Source organism: Diachasmimorpha longicaudata, chromosome 5, assembly GCF_034640455.1.
Source record: "Diachasmimorpha longicaudata isolate KC_UGA_2023 chromosome 5, iyDiaLong2, whole genome shotgun sequence".
Classification (NCBI taxonomy): Eukaryota; Metazoa; Arthropoda; class Insecta; order Hymenoptera; family Braconidae; genus Diachasmimorpha; species Diachasmimorpha longicaudata.
In genome coordinates this window covers 10,534,413-10,557,473 of record NC_087229.1, presented here as the reverse complement: position 1 = coordinate 10,557,473, position 23,061 = coordinate 10,534,413, and the positions used below count along the sequence as shown (strand labels likewise).

The 23,061-nt window shown below is 40.0% G+C and overlaps 1 protein-coding gene across 5 annotated transcripts in view; it reads left to right on the top strand.

The window, feature by feature from the left end:
* Nucleotides 1-23,061, top strand: part of LOC135162183 (apoptosis-stimulating of p53 protein 1-like) — a 58,566-nt gene that overhangs the window by 28,422 nt on the left and 7,083 nt on the right. For 4 of the 5 annotated variants that reach the window (XM_064120378.1, XM_064120374.1, XM_064120375.1 and 1 more), the window contains 3 exons: nt 8,869-9,009; nt 12,078-12,204; nt 22,807-22,997. In XM_064120378.1, coding sequence (XP_063976448.1) covers nt 8,920-9,009; nt 12,078-12,204; nt 22,807-22,997 — 408 coding nt within the window. In that variant the 5' untranslated portion in view covers nt 8,869-8,919. Of the gene's footprint in view, nt 1-1,864; nt 2,516-8,868; nt 9,010-12,077; nt 12,205-22,806; nt 22,998-23,061 lie in introns of all 5 variants that reach the window. The other variant, XM_064120376.1, reaches the window with a different exon arrangement.

The following is a 23,061-nucleotide window of genomic DNA, read 5'->3' as shown; positions in this document are numbered from 1 at the left end:
CTTCACAAAATTGAATATCTTTCAATAACTCGGGCTTAGCTTCCTATTTCAACAATCGAGAATAATATCCTAGGCTTTGTACACTCATTTCTCGCACTCTGCGACTTCCTCCACTTGTTCTCATTCAAAAATCCAAACTTTCGACGAGTTGGAGAGAAAGGGGCGGCGTTGGGGGCACGAAATTCACACAATGAGTGGAAATTCAGGTCCTTACCCTCTTTGTATACATGAGAACTTAACAAACAACCTGGGAAGTTTCACTGCTACGTGAAATAATAATGATCACTGCTGTGCCGAGAGATCCCTCTGTTTTCCCTCAGTTTTATGAGTTTTCCTTTTTTATCTGAGGACCAAAGTCAATATTGAGAGTTTCTGCAATATTTCCAGGGGTGTTTTTGTTCGTCAGTCATTTGGGATGAGTTTAGTTACCCGAGAGATCAATGAATCTGATTGGAGCGAGTTGAAAGGATTGAGTCAGTCAACAGAGCCGATGAAAATATTGTTCGTAATTAAAATAAAGCGAAAGGGGGAAGGGGAGGGGGTTCTAATTAAACCTCTGAACAAGGGAGAGTTTTCGTTATCCGCATTTTCGAAAAAACAAATGGAAATTTCATAGATTATTTAATTATAATTTGAGAATTCAAGAAATGTTCAACAATTTCGTCTCTGCCTTCGCTTAACACCCAAACTTCGGAAAAAAATCAATCAAATCAGCCATAATCGAATCGAGATAACCCCCAATGTCATGATTATCGTCGTAGTACCTCTCATCTCCACAAGCCAATTAAAAAAATAACAAAAAAAATTATTAACATAATTACGGAGCACAACTGTGGATGGCATCAGCCGGTTGCCATCACCAACACGCGATGAAATCTGATAAATCCCAGTGAGATCGAAGATTGCATTCCACCGGTGCGTTGGAAGATAGAATGCACCGACTCATCGTATTACCAGAACTACCTTCGATGCCCCTTTCCTCCTTTGTTTTTACTTTCTTTGTTCAACCGCAGTAAAGTAGATCGATGACATTTGTGTTGCGGTAACACAAGCTCTCGGCTGCGGTCTGGCGTAGGGGAAAGTCGGGTCATTCCATAGCTGCCCCCCTCCCCCTTCTGTGGGAATTACTTCGGTAATTATTTCAATGACAAAATTGACGTTTGAATTTTCTCAGATATAAAAATTGAATTTTCCCCTACCTAACAGTGTAAACCCATTGTTTTTTGAGTGTAACAATAGTAGAAATTCAGTTGCAACTCGATTGTATTCTGAATTCCTCAATCCTCTTGTGTATTTGAGCACGTGCGTTAATACCGCCCTTTGATTATGCACGCTTCAATTTCAAATATTCGGGAATCCCGAACTGTCAGTGGCAAGGTACAATGAAGCCGTAAGCTGGATTCATCGGGTGAGAAGTGGGAGGAGGGCTTTGCCTTTGTCGAGGGACTCAATGCAGGAGACCAAAACTATAGTGGAAGGAGAGAGGTTTCGATAAATTCCTGTTGCCGAAACCACTCCGAGTGCACAAGTGCATGTGTATGATGCCTTCTAAATCAACTGCAATTTTGGTCTGGTTATATTCGGTCAACCGTGAGGGCATCAGATGTTAAGTTATTCACGCCGTCATGAGAAATTTAAAAAAAAATTAGGGTTCAAAATTTTTGTAGTAATCTTTATCAAAAATAAAAGCGCTCTGTACAAGCTGCTCCGCCATTTTTCTAGACTACTCTATATGTATAGAGAAGTTGTTCTTACAAAATAGTCGACGAATTTCAATGAAACAGACTTCCATTTAAAAAAAAAATCGAAACCTCAACAAAACCCGTCGACCATAACAACGACTCATTTCCCTTTCATTCATCAGCGACCTCCGAGTGCAGAAAGAAACTGGCACACAACCCGGAGACCCCAAAACCTCCGAGTAAATAAAAACCAAAAGGAACACCGGAAAAGCATTCGAATAGAGGGATAAAAGTCAAGCCAGTGGAATATTTCACGTTGAACAGTAGACGAAGTTAAGAACACGAGGGGAGAGAAAAAAAGTAGTGGAGAGGAAAACCGTGTGTGGAAAAAGGAGTGGCCCCGAGCGGCCGTAAAATCAACAGGTCTGTGTGTGTACTCCATGAAAAGGCGCTGGGCGAAGTTATAATACTACCTCCACCCACCTCCCTCCAACGGTATACGCAAGACGGAGAAGTCGGCGAGTAGATTGCAAAAAGTGAATGTTACCGGTGATACGAATTTTCAAAGAACTAATCCAGTGAAATAAGCAAAAATCAACGAACAAATATCGCTGGTTAATTATCCACTAAAGGACAATTCGAAGATGTAGAGACATAAAGTCTGCAAGATGCTAGCTTGTGTTTATCCGGCGGAGAGCTTCAAAACGAAAGCGGTTACAGTGAAGCTCAAACATGGGGGTCGCTCCAAGAAGAAGACAAAGTTACTGTCGGTGAAGGAGAGACCTGGGATCGCCAAGCTCGAGATTCCAGTCACCCCTTTGAGGGACAATGAGGTAGGTACGATAGGAAATGAGTCCTTTGCGTATTTTCTGTCGCGTTCGAGGTGGAAAGAGGTCCAATGTACCAGGAAAATGTCTGGATAATTTATCGCTGAAATAGAAAAGAGAATTATACAAAAAATGAAACAAAATAATAAGAAGTAAGAAATTTACCAAGTGATTTATCACTTTCCTCAGTGATAGATCATAAAGTAGAGTCGAAGTGAGTGATAGACGAGTCTAAGAAACGACAGGGTATTCTTGCCGCACTATAAATGTCCTCTGGAGTAATTATTTTCCGAATCTCGTGGTGAATAATCTCCCCCGAGACTCCAGCGTTATCCTTTTCATCTGCCTTCCTCTCGGTTTCCGATATCAAGCTAACCCTCTATAAAAGACATCGGATATATCCTCAGTGTCATCATTTTTTCTTCCTCTCTGCCTCCGTGATACTGTACTTTTTTCACAGCCAGTGAAATGCGAGAGATTGGGAAAAGAGGGACCACCTGCCACACATGATACACACCCACATCGGAGCAATAGTTGAGAGATATTTTCGCTGGAGGAGCAGTCTCCAGGCCACTGGGACTGCTTGACAAATAGTACAGCTTCCTAAAAAACAGAAAAATGGACTCTAGGGGGGGGGGGGGGGGCAGATTCCCTGTGGAAATGTTCCTCTCGGGAGCTCGATTATCTCACGGGATTTTTTTATCCATAATAATTGTAGGAAAATCATTGAATAAGGCTCGATGATACCCCAATATTTGATAGAGCCGAGTGGAAAGGTGATAACAATCGTATGGAAAATTGCGGAAAATTTTATTTCAATTCAATAAAAATTGCTGCTTTACGCAAAATTGAAACTCGCGGTAGAGGAATTGGGCACAGACACATTCGACAAAAAAAAAAAATGCCGGCCCTTCATTTCCCCTCGTGGTCCAATCTGTTCTGCTTTTCACATTGGCATCCAACGAACGTATTCACATCAATGCTGATGAGAATGATCCGACTAACAGGAAATTAATTCACGCCCGGTTCAGCAACGGGGTAGGAGGTACGAGAGGAGGAAGGGGAGTGCGCAACAAGAGCCCAGCCATTATCGAAAACGTCGAGTGTGGCATTTTGCAAAGAAAAGGGACAATCCGTTGACATTGACAAGCCTTCAAGGATTTATGTTGCTCGATGGTATGGACAGGGACTGAAGCGAAACTTTCAACTATTTCAATTATTTCATGGAAATTAATTTCAAACGTTTCTATTTAATTTTTACTTTGTCTTTTTGTTAAGCTGTCTTTAAGCTGGCCAAGCATCTCAAGACTGAAGAAAAAATTTTCCGCTTATGAATTCTTCTTTTCGTCGGGTGATATTTAATTCATGACCCTGACTGTCCGAAGGGTTTGCATCGCCCTCACAGAGGAATATATTTTTTTATTTTTAGAGAACTATCCTTTTCGCTCAGTAAATATTGAGATGATGTTGGAAAAAAAATTGCTCCATCTGTCACGAGCCGCTAAAAAATGGGGCTTCACTGCACGAAAAATAAAATTTTCAGCTGGAAAATTCTTTTTTCATAGGGCATCATCTTATTTTCATCTTGTTTTCCCAGTTTGAATTTTCCCTTTTTGCGGTGGAGAAGAAATACGGAGGCTCATTCCTTTGATGTTGAAAAATATATGCGCAGTGTAGAGATGACTTTTTGTTTTTATTATTCAGCTTTGAGGGATTTCGATACTCCCTCGAGCATGAGGATATTTATTTTCATAAAAAAAAAATATTCCGTCGGCCGGGAGCATGAATATTCGTGGGGGCAATATTTTTAATGGATTCGTGGACGCTCAATTATGACAAGCCAGGGTGGAATATACCGGTGTGTATATTTCCCCAAAGTAGAGATTCCTTTTTAACCTCAACGGATATACATTCATTTTTTGAGGTAAAATGGTGCTCAAATCCCTGGGGCATGGGTGTGTGCATGCGGCGCCGGGTAAAATGGGTATCATTAATGCTAATGGTGAGGAATCCACGAGCTACTGTTGTACAGGGATAAGTGTATTTCATAGCTCCCAGTTGCAAATATACTTAGTCAGTGGCGACGAATGTCGTTAAATTTTTACGATATTTTGTTATGTTTTCACTTGAGTTTCATAGTGGGGTTAAATTTTTCCAGCTGATATTTCACATCCAAAATCTCTGTGAAGACAGAATTTTCTCAGCATTTGCAGAAAAACTAAAGAATAATAATAGCATGCTGGTTTTAATATCGATGCACAATTTTCCTAGTCAGTAGAACATTACCGACAATTCAACTAAAACCAGTCTTCAATTTGGAGGCCAAGTTGAGTATTTTATGATAAAGAGAAACAGTTTGAAACCCTGTCTAAACTCGAACGTTGGCCGGTCCTGGTGAGTGAGTTTGCCGAGTGTCAACGAGAGTGAAAATAGCAAAAGCAGAATGATGTTTGTGTCACTCTGGCAAACTCGTCAGAAGACTCACAGCGAGTGTTGGCTGAAGAGGAGTCACCAGAATGACATAAACCCCATCCCCCCCCCCCGATCTCTTCAAATTTAATCCATGAACGCCTCCAACACTGGCATAAATCCGGTAAAGAGGTGCACCAGTAGAGTTGGCTGACAGTGAAACAGACTCACAACAATTTATTTGCATGCTTAAATGGTGGCTCCTCCCATATAAACCCCTCGAGCCTCCAAACCGTCTCCAGTTTCATCCAAGCTCTCCCTGATTAATTTCACCGTTGGCAGACTCTTGATTACTCCAGCCGTTGGGATTTTCCCTCCCTTTTCATCCGATTTTAAACTCGATGACAGAGGCATTCCCCTCTTATCCCTATTTCTATGTCACTCCATGATGTTTATTCCATTCGGCTCCCCTTGAATTTTTGACTAAATTGGAATTGTTGAAGTTTGTGGAACGATCTGAAAATTCCACCGGGTACTGAAGAAGGAAAGAGGACGAGTAGAGGACAGAGGAGGGAAAATATGCGGAGAAAAATTACTGTTAACTTTGAATTCATTTTTTTTCTCCTCTTTCGAGGTAATTAATGAGCCAGATGCTCTGGGTTTGTCCAAGAAAATTGCTCCTCTCAAATATTTTCTTATTCATTGAGCCAGAATTATGGAACTTTTCGAGGGGTGAAATAATATTTATACAGGGTTAGGGAACATTATGGGAGGAAAGAAATTTTCAAGCGGATGACGGTGTTTGCCGTGAAAAGTAATACCTTACATTAATGATCCGGTGATTGTCACTGGTCTCTATGAATATTTGCTACATTGCTTGCTTACCTTGAATTTTTTAAAAGGGCAATTCAGATGATTTGGTTTTGTCAGAGAGTGATAACGACTGGATGACTGACGCTATTGTGATTTTCTCCCCATCAAATTCTTTGCCACGATTTTCAAATCATCTACAGAAATCGTTTCAACTCCCTTAAATCACCGTCACATTTGCACGATAAAAATTTCGTATCTATTTTCCAATCGACGATATTTCACCCCAACTTTTATATCCGCATTGTCCTACGAGTGTCGCACAAGAGCAAGAGAGGAGGAGAAAAAGTTTTGGAGGGTCACTCCTGTAGGGAGCAATCGTGATTCGTTCTGTTCCGTTGCGTTTTCCTCCCCGCCTAGACAATCTGTTTCAAAATTGTTGTAACGGGAGATGATAGAAAGGGCAAGGTGGCAGCCAGAACCGTTGAAAAAAGGAAAGAATAAAATTCATATGGTATTTTATTTTCATAGCAGTCAGGGGAAATTTTGCGACATTATTGGATTTAGTTCAGCGATATGTGAGGGAGAACACACCTTCGGTTTAGTGGCCATAAGTGAGGGTATGCGAGACGTGCAACTATACTCCCCCTCATTTCCCCTTTGTCAGCAAACTTCAATAAAGGCGCTCGTTTATCAAGAAACCTTGTGGGATATATAGAATACGTAGTCACTGGAGTTTCACGTTAGGTCTTTTGGTGTTGCCTAGCCTCCAGTGATCTTGCGCGTTTTTTCCACTCATCCCCAAGCCACACTTCAAAAGCACCCCGTAAACTACCTCCCGAGGTAATTATAATACCTCCACATTTCCAAAGTAATTAATTAATGATCTAGCAAGGGGGCAAAATTGATGAAAAATATTTCAATCAAAAGTGCAATTAAACTTCTTTATTGAAAGGTCAAGGGAAAAATCCACTCGTCATTTTCATGTTATAGGAAAGCTACTGCTGGCAATAGAAAAAGTAATGAAAATACTCATGTAATTGCCCTCCCGAGATGAATTACATACACATTTAATTGTTGCTCGGCTCTTGTTCCCGGGATTTTTCAGCTTCTGGATCGACAACTCGTCGACCTTGCAATTCTGGAGCTCACCCTCTCCCTCTTTTTTTCACGCTTTGACGCGCCATGAACACTTAAATGTGTTATGTCAAACGTGACAAAGGGGCGATGAGTGGTTTTGTAATGGTGAAATGTTAAAAATTCGGTGAGCTAGAGATGAAAAGCTCTGACTGACTGACATGTTTCTTGGAAATTCGGCGTCGGTAAGCTTTCTGTGGAAGAATAATGCGCCAGGGATATTCACCATTTGCTGACGTCAGAGAATAATTTCAATGGAAACTGAAAGCCTTTGCATTAACCTCAATAACTCGTATCTCAATTACTTGGTGTTTATAAAATTCCACCCTAACTCAATGCTTTCTAAATTCTTTGTAATTTCTACCAAATTCATATCTGAAATCTAATTGCAATGAGAATTCTCACTCATTATGCAAATAGTTTAGATTCGTTGGAAGGGTGTTTTGGAGGGAGGCATACATTCGAGAAACCGCAGAGTCAATTTATCAAGTACCACCCTCCAGAAATGCCGGTATACGTGCAGCTCTTTCCGAGGAGACTCCTTACCAGTGTGTCCTGGCTTTCCCTCAATTCTCCCAACTACGCTTTCACCCGTTTGGTTACTTTCATCCGCCTTCACCCACCGCAGGAAGAGCCCCTTCGGCAGGGGTGGGTTTACACGCCTCTGCAAAATGTTATATATCATTAGTTGGACCTCCATAGTCGAGCAAGAGGAAGTACTTGGAATTGCCATTTAAAGGAGAAGTACCCTCTCTGGTGGATTTACAAGGGCTCCTGTGTTTTCACACTAAATCATTATGTTCTATGGGTTAATCTCATCATTTTCAATCATTTTCATTTACATGAAAACTGCTTTGTTTCCTTCAGTCTTTTGAAATATCGCCCATGTATTCGTTGTAGAATAGATAGCCATTTGATAAACATGAATAAGTTTACATTTCACAGGATTATTTTGCTTGATACCCAAATTTCATGAAAATTCGACGCACCACTCACGAAAATCGCCTTAAGGGGCCTCCATTCCTTTGAAATATCGCTCGAGTCTTTTTTTTCGAATGGACAAGTATTTGAGTATAAATAGGCCATTCGTCATGGCTTAAGAATAATCGTGTAATATCTGGACCCTTCCACATCCCCTCTGTATTCTCCACGTCTACGGCAGGAAAACGTCCTGTCGGATAGACCACAGGAAGCTGGCAGTTTATCATCGAGTCCGTGTACCATAACCATCCACATTTTGCCACCCACATTTGACTTCACCTAGTCTACACAAGCCTCACCCAGCAAATGCCCCCCTTCATAATGTCGACACTTGTGGTGTGGACAGTGGCGTCTTCTGGATAAACATTCTCCATTACACATACACATATGAGTTGGAAGGCAAGATGGTGAATTCGTAGCATTCCGTACGCCATGAAGCCACGAAAATTATCTCTCCTCAGTGGGAAATTCAATACCCGTCAGAGGTACGCACAACCACCACCAACAGACATCTGCGGATATCGGATAAAAATGTCTCGGAGGAAGACACCTCTGGATTTTCGATAATCTCTTGTCGAGGTTCGTGCTGCTCTTTTTAGTGCATCCTCACGGGGATGATTTCCTTTCTTATAGTGCCGCCTTCGCTGATAGTTTTTTTATTCGGGGAAAGAGAGATGGGTTGATTAATGAGGATTCACCGGGTATTATCGGCCGGGGAATTTCGACTGTTTAGGAGGAAGACATTTTCTTCCACAACTCTCCAAAATAATTTCTACCCAATACCTGATCATTCACTCCACTTAAACGCGTTTTACTCATTATTTTGTGCGGCTTATCGTGATAATATATCATTTTCCATATTGGATTAATTTCTATGAAATAATAATAGTGTATATGGGAGAGCAGATAATAACGAATTTCTATGTTTCTATGTTGCGTGGTTAGCTTGAAGTTCAGTGGATGGATTTTTATTACATTTTGAATGTTTACTAATATTTATTATTTCTCTTCGTTTTTTTTAGTTACCAGTGGGCGGGGGTGGGGCCGTGCTGGTGCTCAGCGAACTCGAGAGCATGGCAGCTAGGCAACAGCGAGAGATTGCTCAGCAGAGACGTCTCCTTGAACAACGAGAAGCCCGGCTGGCCGTGCTTCGGGGCGCCCAGGTATGGAAACAATATTTTTACTTATTCAGACAAGTTGTTTATGCATTGGAGAAATATTCTCCGAGCAAGGAGGTAAATTATTGGTACACGACTGATCACTTGTGCTGGGGGAATTATGAAAGAGATCCAGCAAATTCATCTTAACCATGTTATATTCAAATTTGAGAGATGTCTTTGGAGAACTTGCATGTGAAATTTAGGAAAGAGTTGGTCATATACATACCCACATCTTACTTCTTTGAAGTTGCATGGGCATACATGCACAACCAACTTGTTAAATTCTTTATTTGAAGATTGTCAGAACGTGTCTAGAAAGACATTTTTCGTAACTTTCCCTGGAAGTTTCGTGCTATATATTGCATGAAAAGCGATGATAATTTTTTCCGGGGAGATTTTCGTCTGGTTAATTTTATTTCGATGAGTATTCCATCATTTTATAAATAATGTAGCTTCCAACATCACTTATAGACATCAGTATTTCAGTAGATAGTTGACACCTCGAGGAACGACGAATTCCATTGACAAATGTCTCTCCCCCCTTGCGCCACGATAGTTTCTACGAGAATGACCTTATTAGTAACTCCATCCACTTCATTCATCCAGAAGTTCCGTCTAGGCGAGCCTTCCGCCTGAAAAAGGGCCACAAAAATATTGTACCTCTACCCAAGTTCCTTCACACCCTAACTTGCGTTATCTGATCAGTGGAAAGACGCAAGCTATTTGCAAATCCGTCGTTTTCTACTCCTCCTCTCTTTGTTCAGCTTCAGAAATAATCGACACTTGCTAGTTGCATTAATTTTGCTCAACACTCTTACTTTAGTAGTAGATATCGAGCTTGTTACGATATGAAAGCCCACCAACCGCAAAATTATACACCGAGAACGGTGGATTATGCCGTAATACACGAGCTCGTTTTGAATTATTTATGTAATTTCTACCAGCGATGAGTAACAATTTAAAAACTATTGCGTACATCCTGCTCGCAATAATTACCCTCTCATATTGCTAAGTACACATGAATTTCCGTTGTACACCAGTTGTGTATCTTCATTGTATACAGAATGCATTTTCCGGACAAGTTAATTTCACTTCGTTAAGTTATTCGAGACACTCAATTCTGTAATTTCGAAGTTTACATCGGTATTTCTGATTGTGAAGATAGTGGGAGTTGACTAGCTAAACGATGGACCATTGAAATAGTTGATGTAACTTTCTTTGGAGGACAATTTCCGGAAATTCCTAAGAGAGAGGAAAAGCATAATGGCCACATTGAGCAATTCGTTTCACAGGAAAAGAGAAATGGTGGTGGAGGAAGATTATGTGGGTAATTGCGCGAAAATTTGGAGTAGAAAAAATGTCATTGTAAAGCTAAATCGTCACTCAATGAGAAATACTTTTGGGGGAGGATATTTTCCCATTAGTTAACTCATTTCATAGTTTTTCTTGAACTTCCTTCCAAATACTATCACTACAATCTCAATGACCATTCTGTACTTCCACTGAGAAGCCGTTAAACGTTGCTCTACAAATGAGTGTCTTAACTTCCAACTAATGCATTTTATTTCACAAATTACTGCCACCGCACGCAAACACCGATGAGTCCTCATCAGAGTTTTGCCAAACTGCCCCGTGGAAACAAAATTGATGAGTCATTTTGGGATTACAGAATTGGGTATTAGCATTCACACAAATTTACGAGGTAGTTAAAATCTCATTTCCTAGTTGAGCTTGTGTTATCTCCAGCGAATGCATCCACCGGTTTTGTAATTGGAGTATCAGCCCTCGGCGTATAACAGAGAACATTTTTAAAGCATCAAGCTTGTTCTAAAAAAGAAATTGCAAAAAGTCGGTCTTGTTTGAGCGCAACATCCTTTGTAACGATATATCAAATTCATTTCACACAATATCAATCATATAATTGATAATTCCGGCCTTAATTAATTATTTTCAATAATACTCAAATCAGAGCTCTCACTTGACCCTGGCCTCCCTATATTGTTCATGAGAAAAAAAACCCGCCCCTTGCCATAACAATACCTCCTATCACAACTCCCCCTAACCTCCACCATCAATGCCAATTCAATTAGTGCACCATCTTTATCCATCCTATTTCATCCTATTTCAAAGGAAACAAAGAATCGTCAGCTGCTTTACTACCCCGTCTAACATCGAACACAAGCCAGAAAGTTATAACTGCAACATTTGATAACAATGAGTACCTTTGAGAGAGGCCCTTATCACGCTCAATGTGATAAGCTTCTGATAAGTGAGGGCACTTCTCTGCCAAGCCCAAGGGATATTAACACACCTTGGTAATGCCTTCTAACCCCACAACTACCGTCCTCTCTCGGTCCTTCACCATTCTCCCATGTTCACTAGTTTTCTCTACTCATTATCGCTGGATTCATTATGCCATTAATGAGTCAAACCAACACTGGTGGTACATGACATTACGTCTAAAGGGATTAAATCCCTTTAATCTCCTTTGTTGTCTTCTCTGCACGTTGTAATAGGCAAAACTGATTAGTTTAATCCATTTAACCCGTTCATTGATGCTTTGAACGGGTTTCGGTTGCAATAATTTTTTATCAGGTCTTTTCTTCAATATTCCTACTCGCTGATTTTTCAAATTTTTTTTTCTTCCAGTCATCTTGTGGATTTTTTTGGTTTTAACATAGAAGACCCAGTATCATATAATCCTGTTCATATCGGATTTATCCTCCTGGTGCCGTAAATAGGGAAGAGAGAAGTGGATATCGCAGTTTAGTGGAGGTGGTGAAGGTAGTGGGTGCTCATTTTATTTTCACGAGTATCTCCAGTCCGGGTCGTATCATCGTATTTCGATAGTTCGCCGTATACATTAGATAGTAAACTGCATTGCGAGGACAGCCCTCTGCGGTGATGTGGGGCTTCTTAAGACGAGGGTTTTAAAGGGCATTCACCTTCGAGTAAGTCACCTCAAGAATGGGAGCGCAATGGAATACAGGAGATTTACTTACAAATTTCATTAGTTTAATTCGTCTGATCTTTAGAGATATTTGTGCTGATTATGGCTTTTTGTCTCCTAGGAACCAGCACAGCAAGAAAGACTCGCCAGACTGCGTCATCGGCTTGATCAACAGCAGAGCAAGCTCAATAGGCTGAGATTGCTCAGGTCACAGACTGATCAATCAAGGGCCAACAATGCTACACTGAGTGAGTTATTTATATTGATCAATCTGGAATACAATAAATGTTGAACCATCTCCGAGTCGTGATTGTCACCCCTCTCAAGGGGCTGACCATTATTTTGAGAAATGCAATTTGGCTGTAATTACTGGATATATTTGGTAGAAGCTTTTTTTTTGTTTAACATTATAAACTAGAGTCCAATCTCAAATTGGTAACTCACTGGAACACATCCAATTTGCTCTGAAATCTCGAGCTATGTACCCATTGCAAATATTGAATGAACCGATTGATGATATCTAATTTCTGTTCAAAGAATAACCGTTTATTTGATTGGAGCCTGACGTATTGACTCGGCTAGTGTTCATGTCCTGGTTAATACCACTCGAAGATTTTTCTGCCCGTTAACAAGGGCTAGAAGGGACAGTTATATTTTATCACAATTCAAATGGATAGTTTTTCATCCCTTCAAGAAGCCCCGATCACTGGATCCATTGCCTTTATCCTGACCTACCATGACCCAAAGAAAATTGATGATGTTGAGTCGATGCATCTATCGATCGACTACTCGAGCCCTTATCCTTGATTGTATCGAATTGCCAAATATTTGCTACAACATTAGACCAGTTGAGGGTAGAGACAACAACCTCCGGTATTTCGGCCGGCCAACGACGTACCGTCTAAAACTCTGATCAGGGATAGATCGGAGAAATATCCACGACTGATTGTTACAGACAGATCGAACGGCTCCTCTGGCACTGTTATGGTCGGGTTTCATGTGTATTCCAACCGAGCTGGGAAATCGTGTCTGGCTCATACAGAGAGAATCCTTTATTAGGCACGTTGTGCAGCTCACGATGCAAATTCCCATGCAGTCAATGTCCCAGATGAGCACGCGAGCGAATGCACACGCGAGTTTAGTCCAGCTCGGGTAGAGGGGGAAGCCTATTCCCTTCCCATGTTTCGTTATTCTTTTCATCTGTGCGGCTACAAAGGGAGATGATGAAATTATTATGAGAGAATCTGGATTATTTTCCATTTTAGTATTCTGAGGTTCGGGGAAAAAGATGGAGAAAAATTATCGAACGAATGGAGATTTTCTAGGGGGCTCACAAACGCGAAGGAAATATTCCCCCGGTTTCTATTGGCTCCTACCGAGTGCCTTGATACGGAATAAGCCTTGACTTGGCGGAAAACCTCGAGTTTTATGAAAAGCGCTTTCCCTCCAAAAAAAAATCCAAGCTCAGAATCCAGTTGGGAGCCAAAAAATATATTTTCACTACTTTGCTCTACTCTGAGGTAAATTAGAGTGGAAGAAGCGCTAGGTTTCTTCTTCAATAGCTAATTAGCAAAATTATTCGTTTTCTCAATTGAGGAAAAAGTGGCAACTATTAAATTACCCACTTCAGCTTTATTATAGTGTTTCTCAATTTCTAAATTCTCTACGTATTGATTTATTTTCACTATTGACCTGAATGTCAGAGAATTCCTTTCTTTTTCCTGATATTATACTCAGTAGGCGGCAAACGTAAAACTATTTCCGTAACTTTTAATAATATTTCTATTTCAACTCGCTTTTTCGTCCCCTTTTGTTTCATCAAGCTGCATAGGTGCCGGAATTTATGAAATTCTCTATAAAGAGAATTTCATTTCCCGTGTATCACTTGCATTCAGCGGATCGTATTCACCTGACCGCTGAATGAATCCTACCTATCTGGTTCATGTGAAAATTCATAAAGTTTAACGAGAAAGTTTCTGATGGATCTAGAGAGAGGAAAATTCAATACTAGTTCGAATTTCGTAATTCAGTTTCGAACTCGGGGATACAATGAGACCAATGAGAGTTTTAGTGTTTATTCCATTAGATCATGTACTGGGCGATCTTTCATATCAGGACTGATGAGAGGAAGTATTCAGTGGATATATTAGATATTCCCACTTATTGTTAAATTTCTATCCCCTAGAGGGAACTGCAGTGATTTGATAAAAAGCGACAATTTTTCTCTTTCGAAATGGTCCGCTCATTAATCCATCAAACAATTCGCTTGGTCTGTGAAATTAATCCGCTCGTCTCTCCCTGTGCCCTTCGACGTGTATATATTTTCCTCGAAAAAAGGCCAAAAGGGCGAAAGAAAGAGACGAGGGCATTTTATGGGGAGCCCCACAAACGCGTTATCAGCATCTCCACTCGTAACGAGTTTTCTACTGCGGTACGCGTTCAATTACCGGCTTAATCCACGTGGCTTAAAGGGAAAACTCTCTTGACCTCGCGCTCGCTGAACCGGCGAAAAAATCTCACTTGATTTATTTCCGACGTGACGGCAAAAACTCTGAAGCCTTTTCTTCTACGAGATGATGGAAAAAAAGGGACGAGAAAAATCAAACAACTGGGTGAAAAGTGATTTACCCTTTTTACCGACGATATAAAAATTATGATTCATTACTCAATTTGATAAGGAAGTGAAATAACAAGATGGGTAGTCTGATTTCAAGTTTATGCTCACCGTGATAAATGGAAAATTTATCAAGTTACCAAAACTTACTAGACTATTCCCCTCATCAACGAACGGGAATGAATTATTTCAAAAATTATTAATCAATTGAAATGTGCAAAATTTTCCGTCGTGATGTGGATTTGTTCCTTTGTTTTTCATCCTATTTTTGGTGCTGATTACCAGCAAAAGCCATCTGCCAATTTCAATTTTCACGAACGAAGAAAGCGAATAATAGTGATTAGAAAGAAAAAAATAATAATGGTAAAAAAGGGCAAACTAGTATTAGTGGTGGGTGTGATATGGAGGGTAGGCATTATATGCATTTGCTCACAGTGTATACGGACTGCGTATGATATTCCACCGTCGGAATATCGTGGTGGCGCATGTGGCTATCTACTGGCAGTGGCAGGCACAGTGGACCTCGGGATTACCCGCTTTCCATGTGCCGCCCTATGTTGGCATTCATCGGGAATGCGCAATTGAGACGATGGGGATGGGGGTACTCCAGCTCTGAATATGCACAGCACTTTCATCAGGGTGTTGGATGTAATTTTCACTTCTGTATATCTTTTTTTCACGTTCCCTGTTGCGTCGCCTGGTCGTCCTGCTCTCTCGTTACTCACTCTAACGAATCGTCTAATTAACGTAGAGATTGAAATTCTCGATGTGAATGGTGAGGAGAGAATTGATAGCCCGGAGATGGGGAGAATAGTCTTTGGCATGAATAATTGATTGAATTTAATTGGATAAAGTCTATTTCGTTAGTGCTAAAACACGGATTATTTTTGACGGATACTTCTCGTGCAATTACGAAAAATTTCAATTAAGTTAGAAATTAGGGGACATTCGTATTCTTTCCTCTGCAAGTGTTGACGAAGTTTCAATTTTTTCCACGTCTGTATTCCCTTATATATTTGACTCTCTCCGTTGGAGATGTCCCAATAAATAAACATATATTAGATGGTACATGGAATAATCCCTAATCGTCAAAGATAACGTTTCTATTTGCTCTCGGAAAATTGCTCAAGTTATTGTTCTTTGTTTCAATTCTCCATAGTTTTATTTCTACCACTTGTGTTTGGGTGTACCAGTAATTTCATTTCCACCGAGGTAAGAGAGGATTCTCACCACTATAAGAAATAAAATGATAGAGCCGTGAGAGCGGGGGAGGGAAAAAGTAGAAGGTGAGTCACCGGGTATTCTTTAAAGTGTAAAGGTGAGGCGTGAAGGTGAATGCAAGAGTCTTTTCCGCAACGCCCAGCAAAAAGGGAAAAGCTTCCTGTGCACCATCTCGAGAGCAAAATTCACCTCCACTTCTTCCGGACTGGCGGCCTCTTTCATCCTTATTGAGACTTCCATCCGCCACTCGGCTAATTCACTTCTTCTCCTCTCTCTTCCTTTCTTTTCCCTTTGGTATTAGAATTTTTTTTAGTTGTCAAAATAATTGTATCAATTTTTCGTGATCCATTTATTCATAGTCTTACTTATAGATAATTTTAGACACATTGTTTGGACTCTTCACAAGAGAAAAACATTTTAGAACAATGAATTCTCTCCTTCTCGGTGGCTATCTACCCACTCCGCCATAAATACCCTGAGACACAAAAGAAATTTCTCAAAGTGATCTAAATTCCACTAAAAATCTCTCGTCCCTCTTGCGGCAAGAATTTAATTTCGCTGAAAAATAAAATGCAATTTAATTACTTCAACTGTCACTCAAGCCTTCTTTAATCTCCTCTTCTCACATTTCTCCGTTTGATTTTCGGTTTTTCGTATAAAAGAGATGAGAAAGACCACAGCTTCTCACTCCGCCCCCGCTTTCTCTCGCCGACAAATGGCAAATGCGCCGATAAAACGACGAAATTGAGGTCGTATCATCGCAGTGTGTAATACCTGCAATCCGGTGCTTTAAAAGATGTGGTGGGTTAGGAGGGTTGAAGCGGCGATTGAGATTGGGAGTGATGGAGTGAGTGGTGATTCCAAGATTGCAAAGTTTGCGACTTCCGTTTATATAGAAGGGGGAAGGAAATAGGCAAAGCCAAACAACATTTCACCTTGTTGGCAGAGTAATGTATCTGGAGGAAACCAAAGTAGAAAGAATAATGTATATTTTTTTGTATACGAGGGAATACCCCTGACTCGCATTTTTTACTCAAAGTTTTTCACAAAAGTTTTGTCGATTTTTTTTTCCGTTCAGGAATTTTATTGGATTGGGAGGCATTGGTAGATTGAGTTTGAAGTCGAGGGGTGGATCGCGAGATTTTCGTACGCTGGCAGATATCAAGGGTGGGATCACCTAAATTCCTTCGATTTTACACCGAGGTAATAGTTGGGGGAAAAATACCGGTGAACCGTGTGATCGGGAATTTCGAGCTAAATGATAAAAATATGAATTATTTATTGGAATATTTTAGCATTGAAAAAAAAAATGACCATTGATTAACGACAAGCTCCTCCAGAATATTTCTATTCCCATGAACTTGAATTTACAATTTATTACAGATTTTAATCTTCAAAATTAAAGTTGTGTTTATCCTACTTGAGTATTCCCAATGCTCGCTTCGCATATCTGCCTCCTCCACTTGAAAGGAGTGAAATATTTGCCTTTTGATGGCAGTGAAGATAAAATGGAGGGAAAAAAAATGAGATAATCTCCCTTTAATCCCTCAGTTTGTCTCAGTCCCTTTTTCCAGATGGCTAATTCGAGCATCAAAAGGTCACTCGGGGTTAAATCCAAGGTGGATTTTGCGTGGTAGACGCTGGTTCCCATAGTCTCATCTTCATTTCCACTCTCTTTCATTTTATTATTATTTTTAAGCCCTCAACATGGATTTACTCGGGTTCCACAACGCGAATTGCAGCTGTTCCACACTCCGACTATATCACGTTTAACAAGTCGGCAGTGCTGACGAGATGTTGGCGTTTAATACACTTTGGTATTATTATTTAGAGAGAACAATAGCAACTCCTTGGATTACCGAAAAATGATGCTTGTCGCGGGGGTTATTGTTCCATTGTTTTGAGATGACCGGTGAGAAGGGAATGATGAAATTTCAGGAAATGGCGTTCGTTGTGATTTTATTTTTTTCATAATAATTTGTGGTCAATGCGAGCACACTTTTCAAGAAAAAAAGAACAATGATTAATTGACAAAGACCAAGTTTCGTCAAATACGAGCCTGAAACCCTGCGGAAATTATTTCTATCACGGAGAGGTCGATAATTACCGAGTAAAAATCATGCGGAAGGGTCTGACCCGATGCGACCTTTAACTCCTGAATCGCCTGAGCGTGGAAAAAGTACGTATGGGGCGGACGGAGGCGTGGAGAGATGACGTGGGGAGCGAGAGAGCCGATGTGCTCACGCTTCGTTTCATGTCAGGAAAGGCGCACCGTGCTGTTCCGGGGTGGCACACGGAGAGGAGAATAGTTGAACGAGGCACGAGACGGCTGGTCGTTTGCTAGGGCGACATCCATTGGAACAAACGAGCCGACCTCCCTTTCCCCTGGATTTTCTCCACTATCCATGATTTCACTCCTCCCTTTCTCCCTCTCGCTTCTCTTCACTCCATGCGAAACTTCGTTTTCCGATTTTACTTTATTTTCTGTCGCTTTTTTTTTCGTTGGAAATGGAAATTTTTTTTGCTCCTCTGAGGGGAATGAAACAAATATTTTTATCAATAGTGAATGTCTACAGTAATATGACGCTATAGTGAACGCTGAAGGGGGAATGTGTCGGAAATACCGTGATTTCATTAATTTTTTTCATGCCAAGGAAATAAAAAATAAAAAAAAATTATTTCCCATAGGGAAATTATCCAGAAAATCCCGACATATTTTATCATCTCTTAACAAATTAAGTGCAATATTTTGAACGACTTGGATTAATATTTTGAAGAGTGTTAATTGAAAGCCTGAAACTCTTGAGCTGACGTTTTCCACCGCCTCGATTTCAGGACCTTTGAAGATTTGGAGTTGAAACTTTTAGAACTCAATTTGGATATTTTTTTTTAAAGGAAAGTCTTAAAATTTCAATTCGAAACTTCTAAATGCTTTAGAACTTTCAGCTTGACAGTTTATAAAGTTTCAAACTGAAAATTTGAAAATTTAATTTTACATCTTGAAAAATCTCAATTGGAGCTATTATAAACTCCAAAACAAATAAAGTTAAATATGTTTCGTAAAAATATATTAGAAAAGCATAGAATTGCAGAGAGAATGGGATTTGAAAAATCATCGATAGATTTTTTTCTGGTGTATTAGAGATTCAAAGAGAGTCAACTAGTGCCCTACCATTTCCCCCAGCGTATATCGTGATTCTACTTATCTCAGAGAATATCATATTCGTTCCCCGAACGTAGTATAAAAAGACTACGGGATCTCATAAGGAATGAGGCAATGGAAGAGTATAGAGTAGAAGGTGAGGGCGGAGGTGTAGAAGTGAAGTCTCGAGAGCAACGTGAAATTGGCTCGATATTGCTACACTCTCCGCCTCTTCACTTACATCTCCTCAGTATGCGCCCCTCCAACTTGGAACTTGGGATGAGTCTCCATGGTACAAGAGTATCAAATACCAATGAGCATTTATTCAATAGTTGAAATTTATACAATACCGAAGGAGGCGGAGGGGGGGGGGCACTCAGAAAGCATGACGTTTTCAAGGTTTGCAAAAGATCTCTATGAACAAATATACAATTGTGAATTAACGATCAGCGGTTTGATTGATCACAGAAAAAGATTACCAATAAAGCATTTTCCATATACTTTGGTCAACAATACAAGTGCGAAAGAAAACGATTTAAAAGATGACATTCCCTAGAAATTGTGAGAGTTGTTGTGGAAAAACCTGTCTCAGTTGAAGAAAGAAAAGGAAGAATCAATTTCCCCCGCAAAATGGCTTTCTTTTTCCACGAAATTCAAATAAAATATCCAATGTCAACAATAAACTGCCCCATTTGAATCCCTAAAAAATCCTTCACAAAGTTCACATGTTCATATTCACTGGATCGAAAAAAAATTGAATCTCTCACATGACAAAAGCAATTACTCTCCGAGCACTAAACCCATCAACCCATCCGAGATTTACTCAACTCCGAAAAATGGTAAAAAAAATTGGGAAAATGTGAGGGCGCTCAACAAGCCCAACAGAGTGACAATATTTGCTATTCCAACGAAAAGACTAAGAACAACCGGTAGTGGGGAACAATCACCCGGTGCATTGGACGCACCCCAGGCGAAGACAATCGCGGTCAATGCGTTCATATTCATTGTAACGGAAATACATCAATGGCCGCTGTACGGAATGAATGATAACGACTTGCTGGGGAAAAACTGAATTTCAATACATATTAATTGTTGCGGGGCAAATAGTCATTTTTATTTTCGTAGGAACATTGATTATTCATGGCGTTCTGCGGTATATCATTCGTAGATAGAATATAAACTTGAGGGTGTAGTTTATTTTTTAAAGGAATAACCATTTGGTTGGGCTCAGTAGATATTTTTTATTCTAGTTGCAATTCTTTTGTTTTTCCTACCAGCAGTTTGAATCATTCTAGTGATATTGTTGATAAATAATACTAAATATAAAAAAAGCTAGGAGTATCTTATATTAAATTTTTAAGTGCTAAATTAAACGTTCACGCAGGGAGATGATGCATTAAAAATATTTATTATAGATAGGAAATGTCATGGCACCAACGCTTCATGAATAATTCCTTCCCCTTGGATTCCAATACACAGTTTATTTCCAACTCTCGGCGTTTTTGCATGCAACCGCACGAATCTCAGCGTGGATTTTCCGCTAACACTCGACATTCCCGGGGTTTTTCGTCCCTCCAGTTTTATCTGTGCCGCTGTCTTCCACTTGTTTCTTTTTTTTTCAACTACCACTTTAGACTTCCCCCGAGTACTCACGTCCGCTTTTAAACGAAATCCCCGCAGTGTTTTCTAAACCGACCATCAGCGATCAGGAAAATCCTCTTTATCGATTCCCAATCCAGCCCTCACTTGGTTCAATCTCTCTTTAAACAACTCTCTCGAGTCGTTTTTTTCTCCATTTTCAGACGATTTTATTTCCGGCTGTAGAATAAAAATAAACTTGGGGTTAGCTTTATTCCTTGTGAGATAAAATATAATTGAGCACTTACATGAGCTTTTCGCATTTATCATTCTATTTCAAGAGAGACTCCAACTAAATTGGAAAAATCGCTTGTTGTGTGATGTATAAAAGAACTACAGAAGCTATTTTTTTTAATTTTTAACCCAAAAAGTATTTGAAACTTTTAACATTTTTTTACACACCAGAATACCAGCTCCCACTCCCTCCTCATATCCTAGACTTCCATTTCGTCGTAAATATCGACTCAAAAATTTAAATTGGAGAAATAAATTCCAAATAAATCTCAATTTCGCATAAAAATCCGTAGAATCCAGAGTTACAAAAAGAACCATGAACACCAGAATATTTCCACCCCCTCGCCGTTTTTTTTCATAAGTAAAAATGCGAACGCTGCATCAATGGATAGACTTCTCCTCCTCCCACGGCGACATGAATTATTCCATGAAAGTGGGTCACGATGGAAAATCCCGTGTTGCATCTCCACCACCTTTCGCCTTTACTTGTGCTTCTGAACGCTTAAAAAGTTGCTAACTCCCTCGCCCCCTACCTACCTTCCATCAACTGCATGTCCATCCCTCCCGGCAGTTACCCCAATGCGATAATGCATTCATACGTGCGCAGAAAAGTTCTATTCAAATAATAATAAAAAATGTAAAAGGGGAGAAAAAATTGAAGAAGGAAGTCTGGTTTAATTCAGTGCGTCATCACCAGTTCCGAGGTGATTGTGTACGAGAATAGCACGTCATCGTTTGAATCGAGCAAAAATTTTTTACTCACTCGGTGGTGCAAATATCATGCAACGATAAATATCATGATTTTTTCAGGACACTAACGAACGCAGAAAATAAATATTTTCGAGGTTGCAATTAACACCAATAGGGAGTGTGTGTTTCTTTAATTGTTTAGGGGGGTGGGTTCTAGTCGCTTTTAAAATGATATTTCGAATCGAGGGACAAGATAATTATATTTTTTTCGTAATTCGCCGAACCAAGATAAAATGTAATTGCCGTTCGTCTTCGAATGGAAATCCCCAAAAATTCATCACATGCGAAGCATAATAGTACACACCCGGTGATACCTTTAGTGGATAACTTTACGAGCCATTAAAGTGTCAGGGCAAGCGGAAAACGATGAGAGATCGTTAACCCAGCCTGTGCTCGTCACCGGCGATTACCGTGATAGAAAAGAAATACTCTCTGCGGGCGATCTCCCCCTGTTCCCGTCACAATTCCTCTCATCATGGTTACTGTTTTCCTCGCTTTCAGCGAGGGAAACGTGGGACGTACATGCGGATATGAGAACTGGGAATATACGGGACTCTTGGGACAGTAAAAGGACATTTGGCGTGATCAACTTTACTATTATTGGCTTTTAATTATATATAAGAGCCTGATTGATACGATGAATTTGAGATTTTGTGGGCAATTGATGTATCATGATTTCCCATATACTTATTTATTTAATAAATAATTATGAATATTTGTCGTTTATCCGTTATTTCGGAAAAATAAAACAACATTTAACGAGCGAAAGAAGTATTGAAGTACCTCTGCCGCAAAATGAAATTTCCCCATTTTGTCGATACCGACAGCATTTTACCTATGAATTGAACATCTATTCACGAACTCCTCATATATTTACTCACATTACGTCGTCTTTGTGGAATACAAGCCAGCTCCGAGGGTGAGAATACTCGAGGATAACAAGCATGTACTGAAGTTATCTCCCTCTATCCTCAAAGAATCACTCTGTCGGAAAAACTGTACAAGTTGTTTTTTTTCGCCCATTTCTCCTCTCAATTCTCCCCGATACACGTAGCCCTGTCAAAAGCGACTGAAAGGCCCAATGAACCTTCAATTCCAGTGAAATTGTGCGGGGATCAAGAGCCTCTCTCCATTGTTTGACTTTGGCTTTTGTTCTAGAGATTTTTTTTTTCGCCCTCCCATATTCTTTTCATCCTTCTCCACACGACACTAATTCATCATCATGGTATACATATTTTTTTTATTTTACAGCTTCAGATCTAGACTGCATAAGGGCCCTATTCAATGAAAAGGAGAAGGAACTCTCGCTGGCGGTGGCTAAAGTTGAAGAGCTAACACGACAACTGGAGGACTTACGTGGTCGACACAATGCTAATGGTGGTGGTGGACAAGTACCATCGGCTGCTAGTGCTGAACTTGAAAAATTACGCAGAGAGCTCATGGTAACTTTTTTCAGTCAATTTTAATTTTAATTTTTTCGTCAATTGTTTGCCCACGAATCCATCA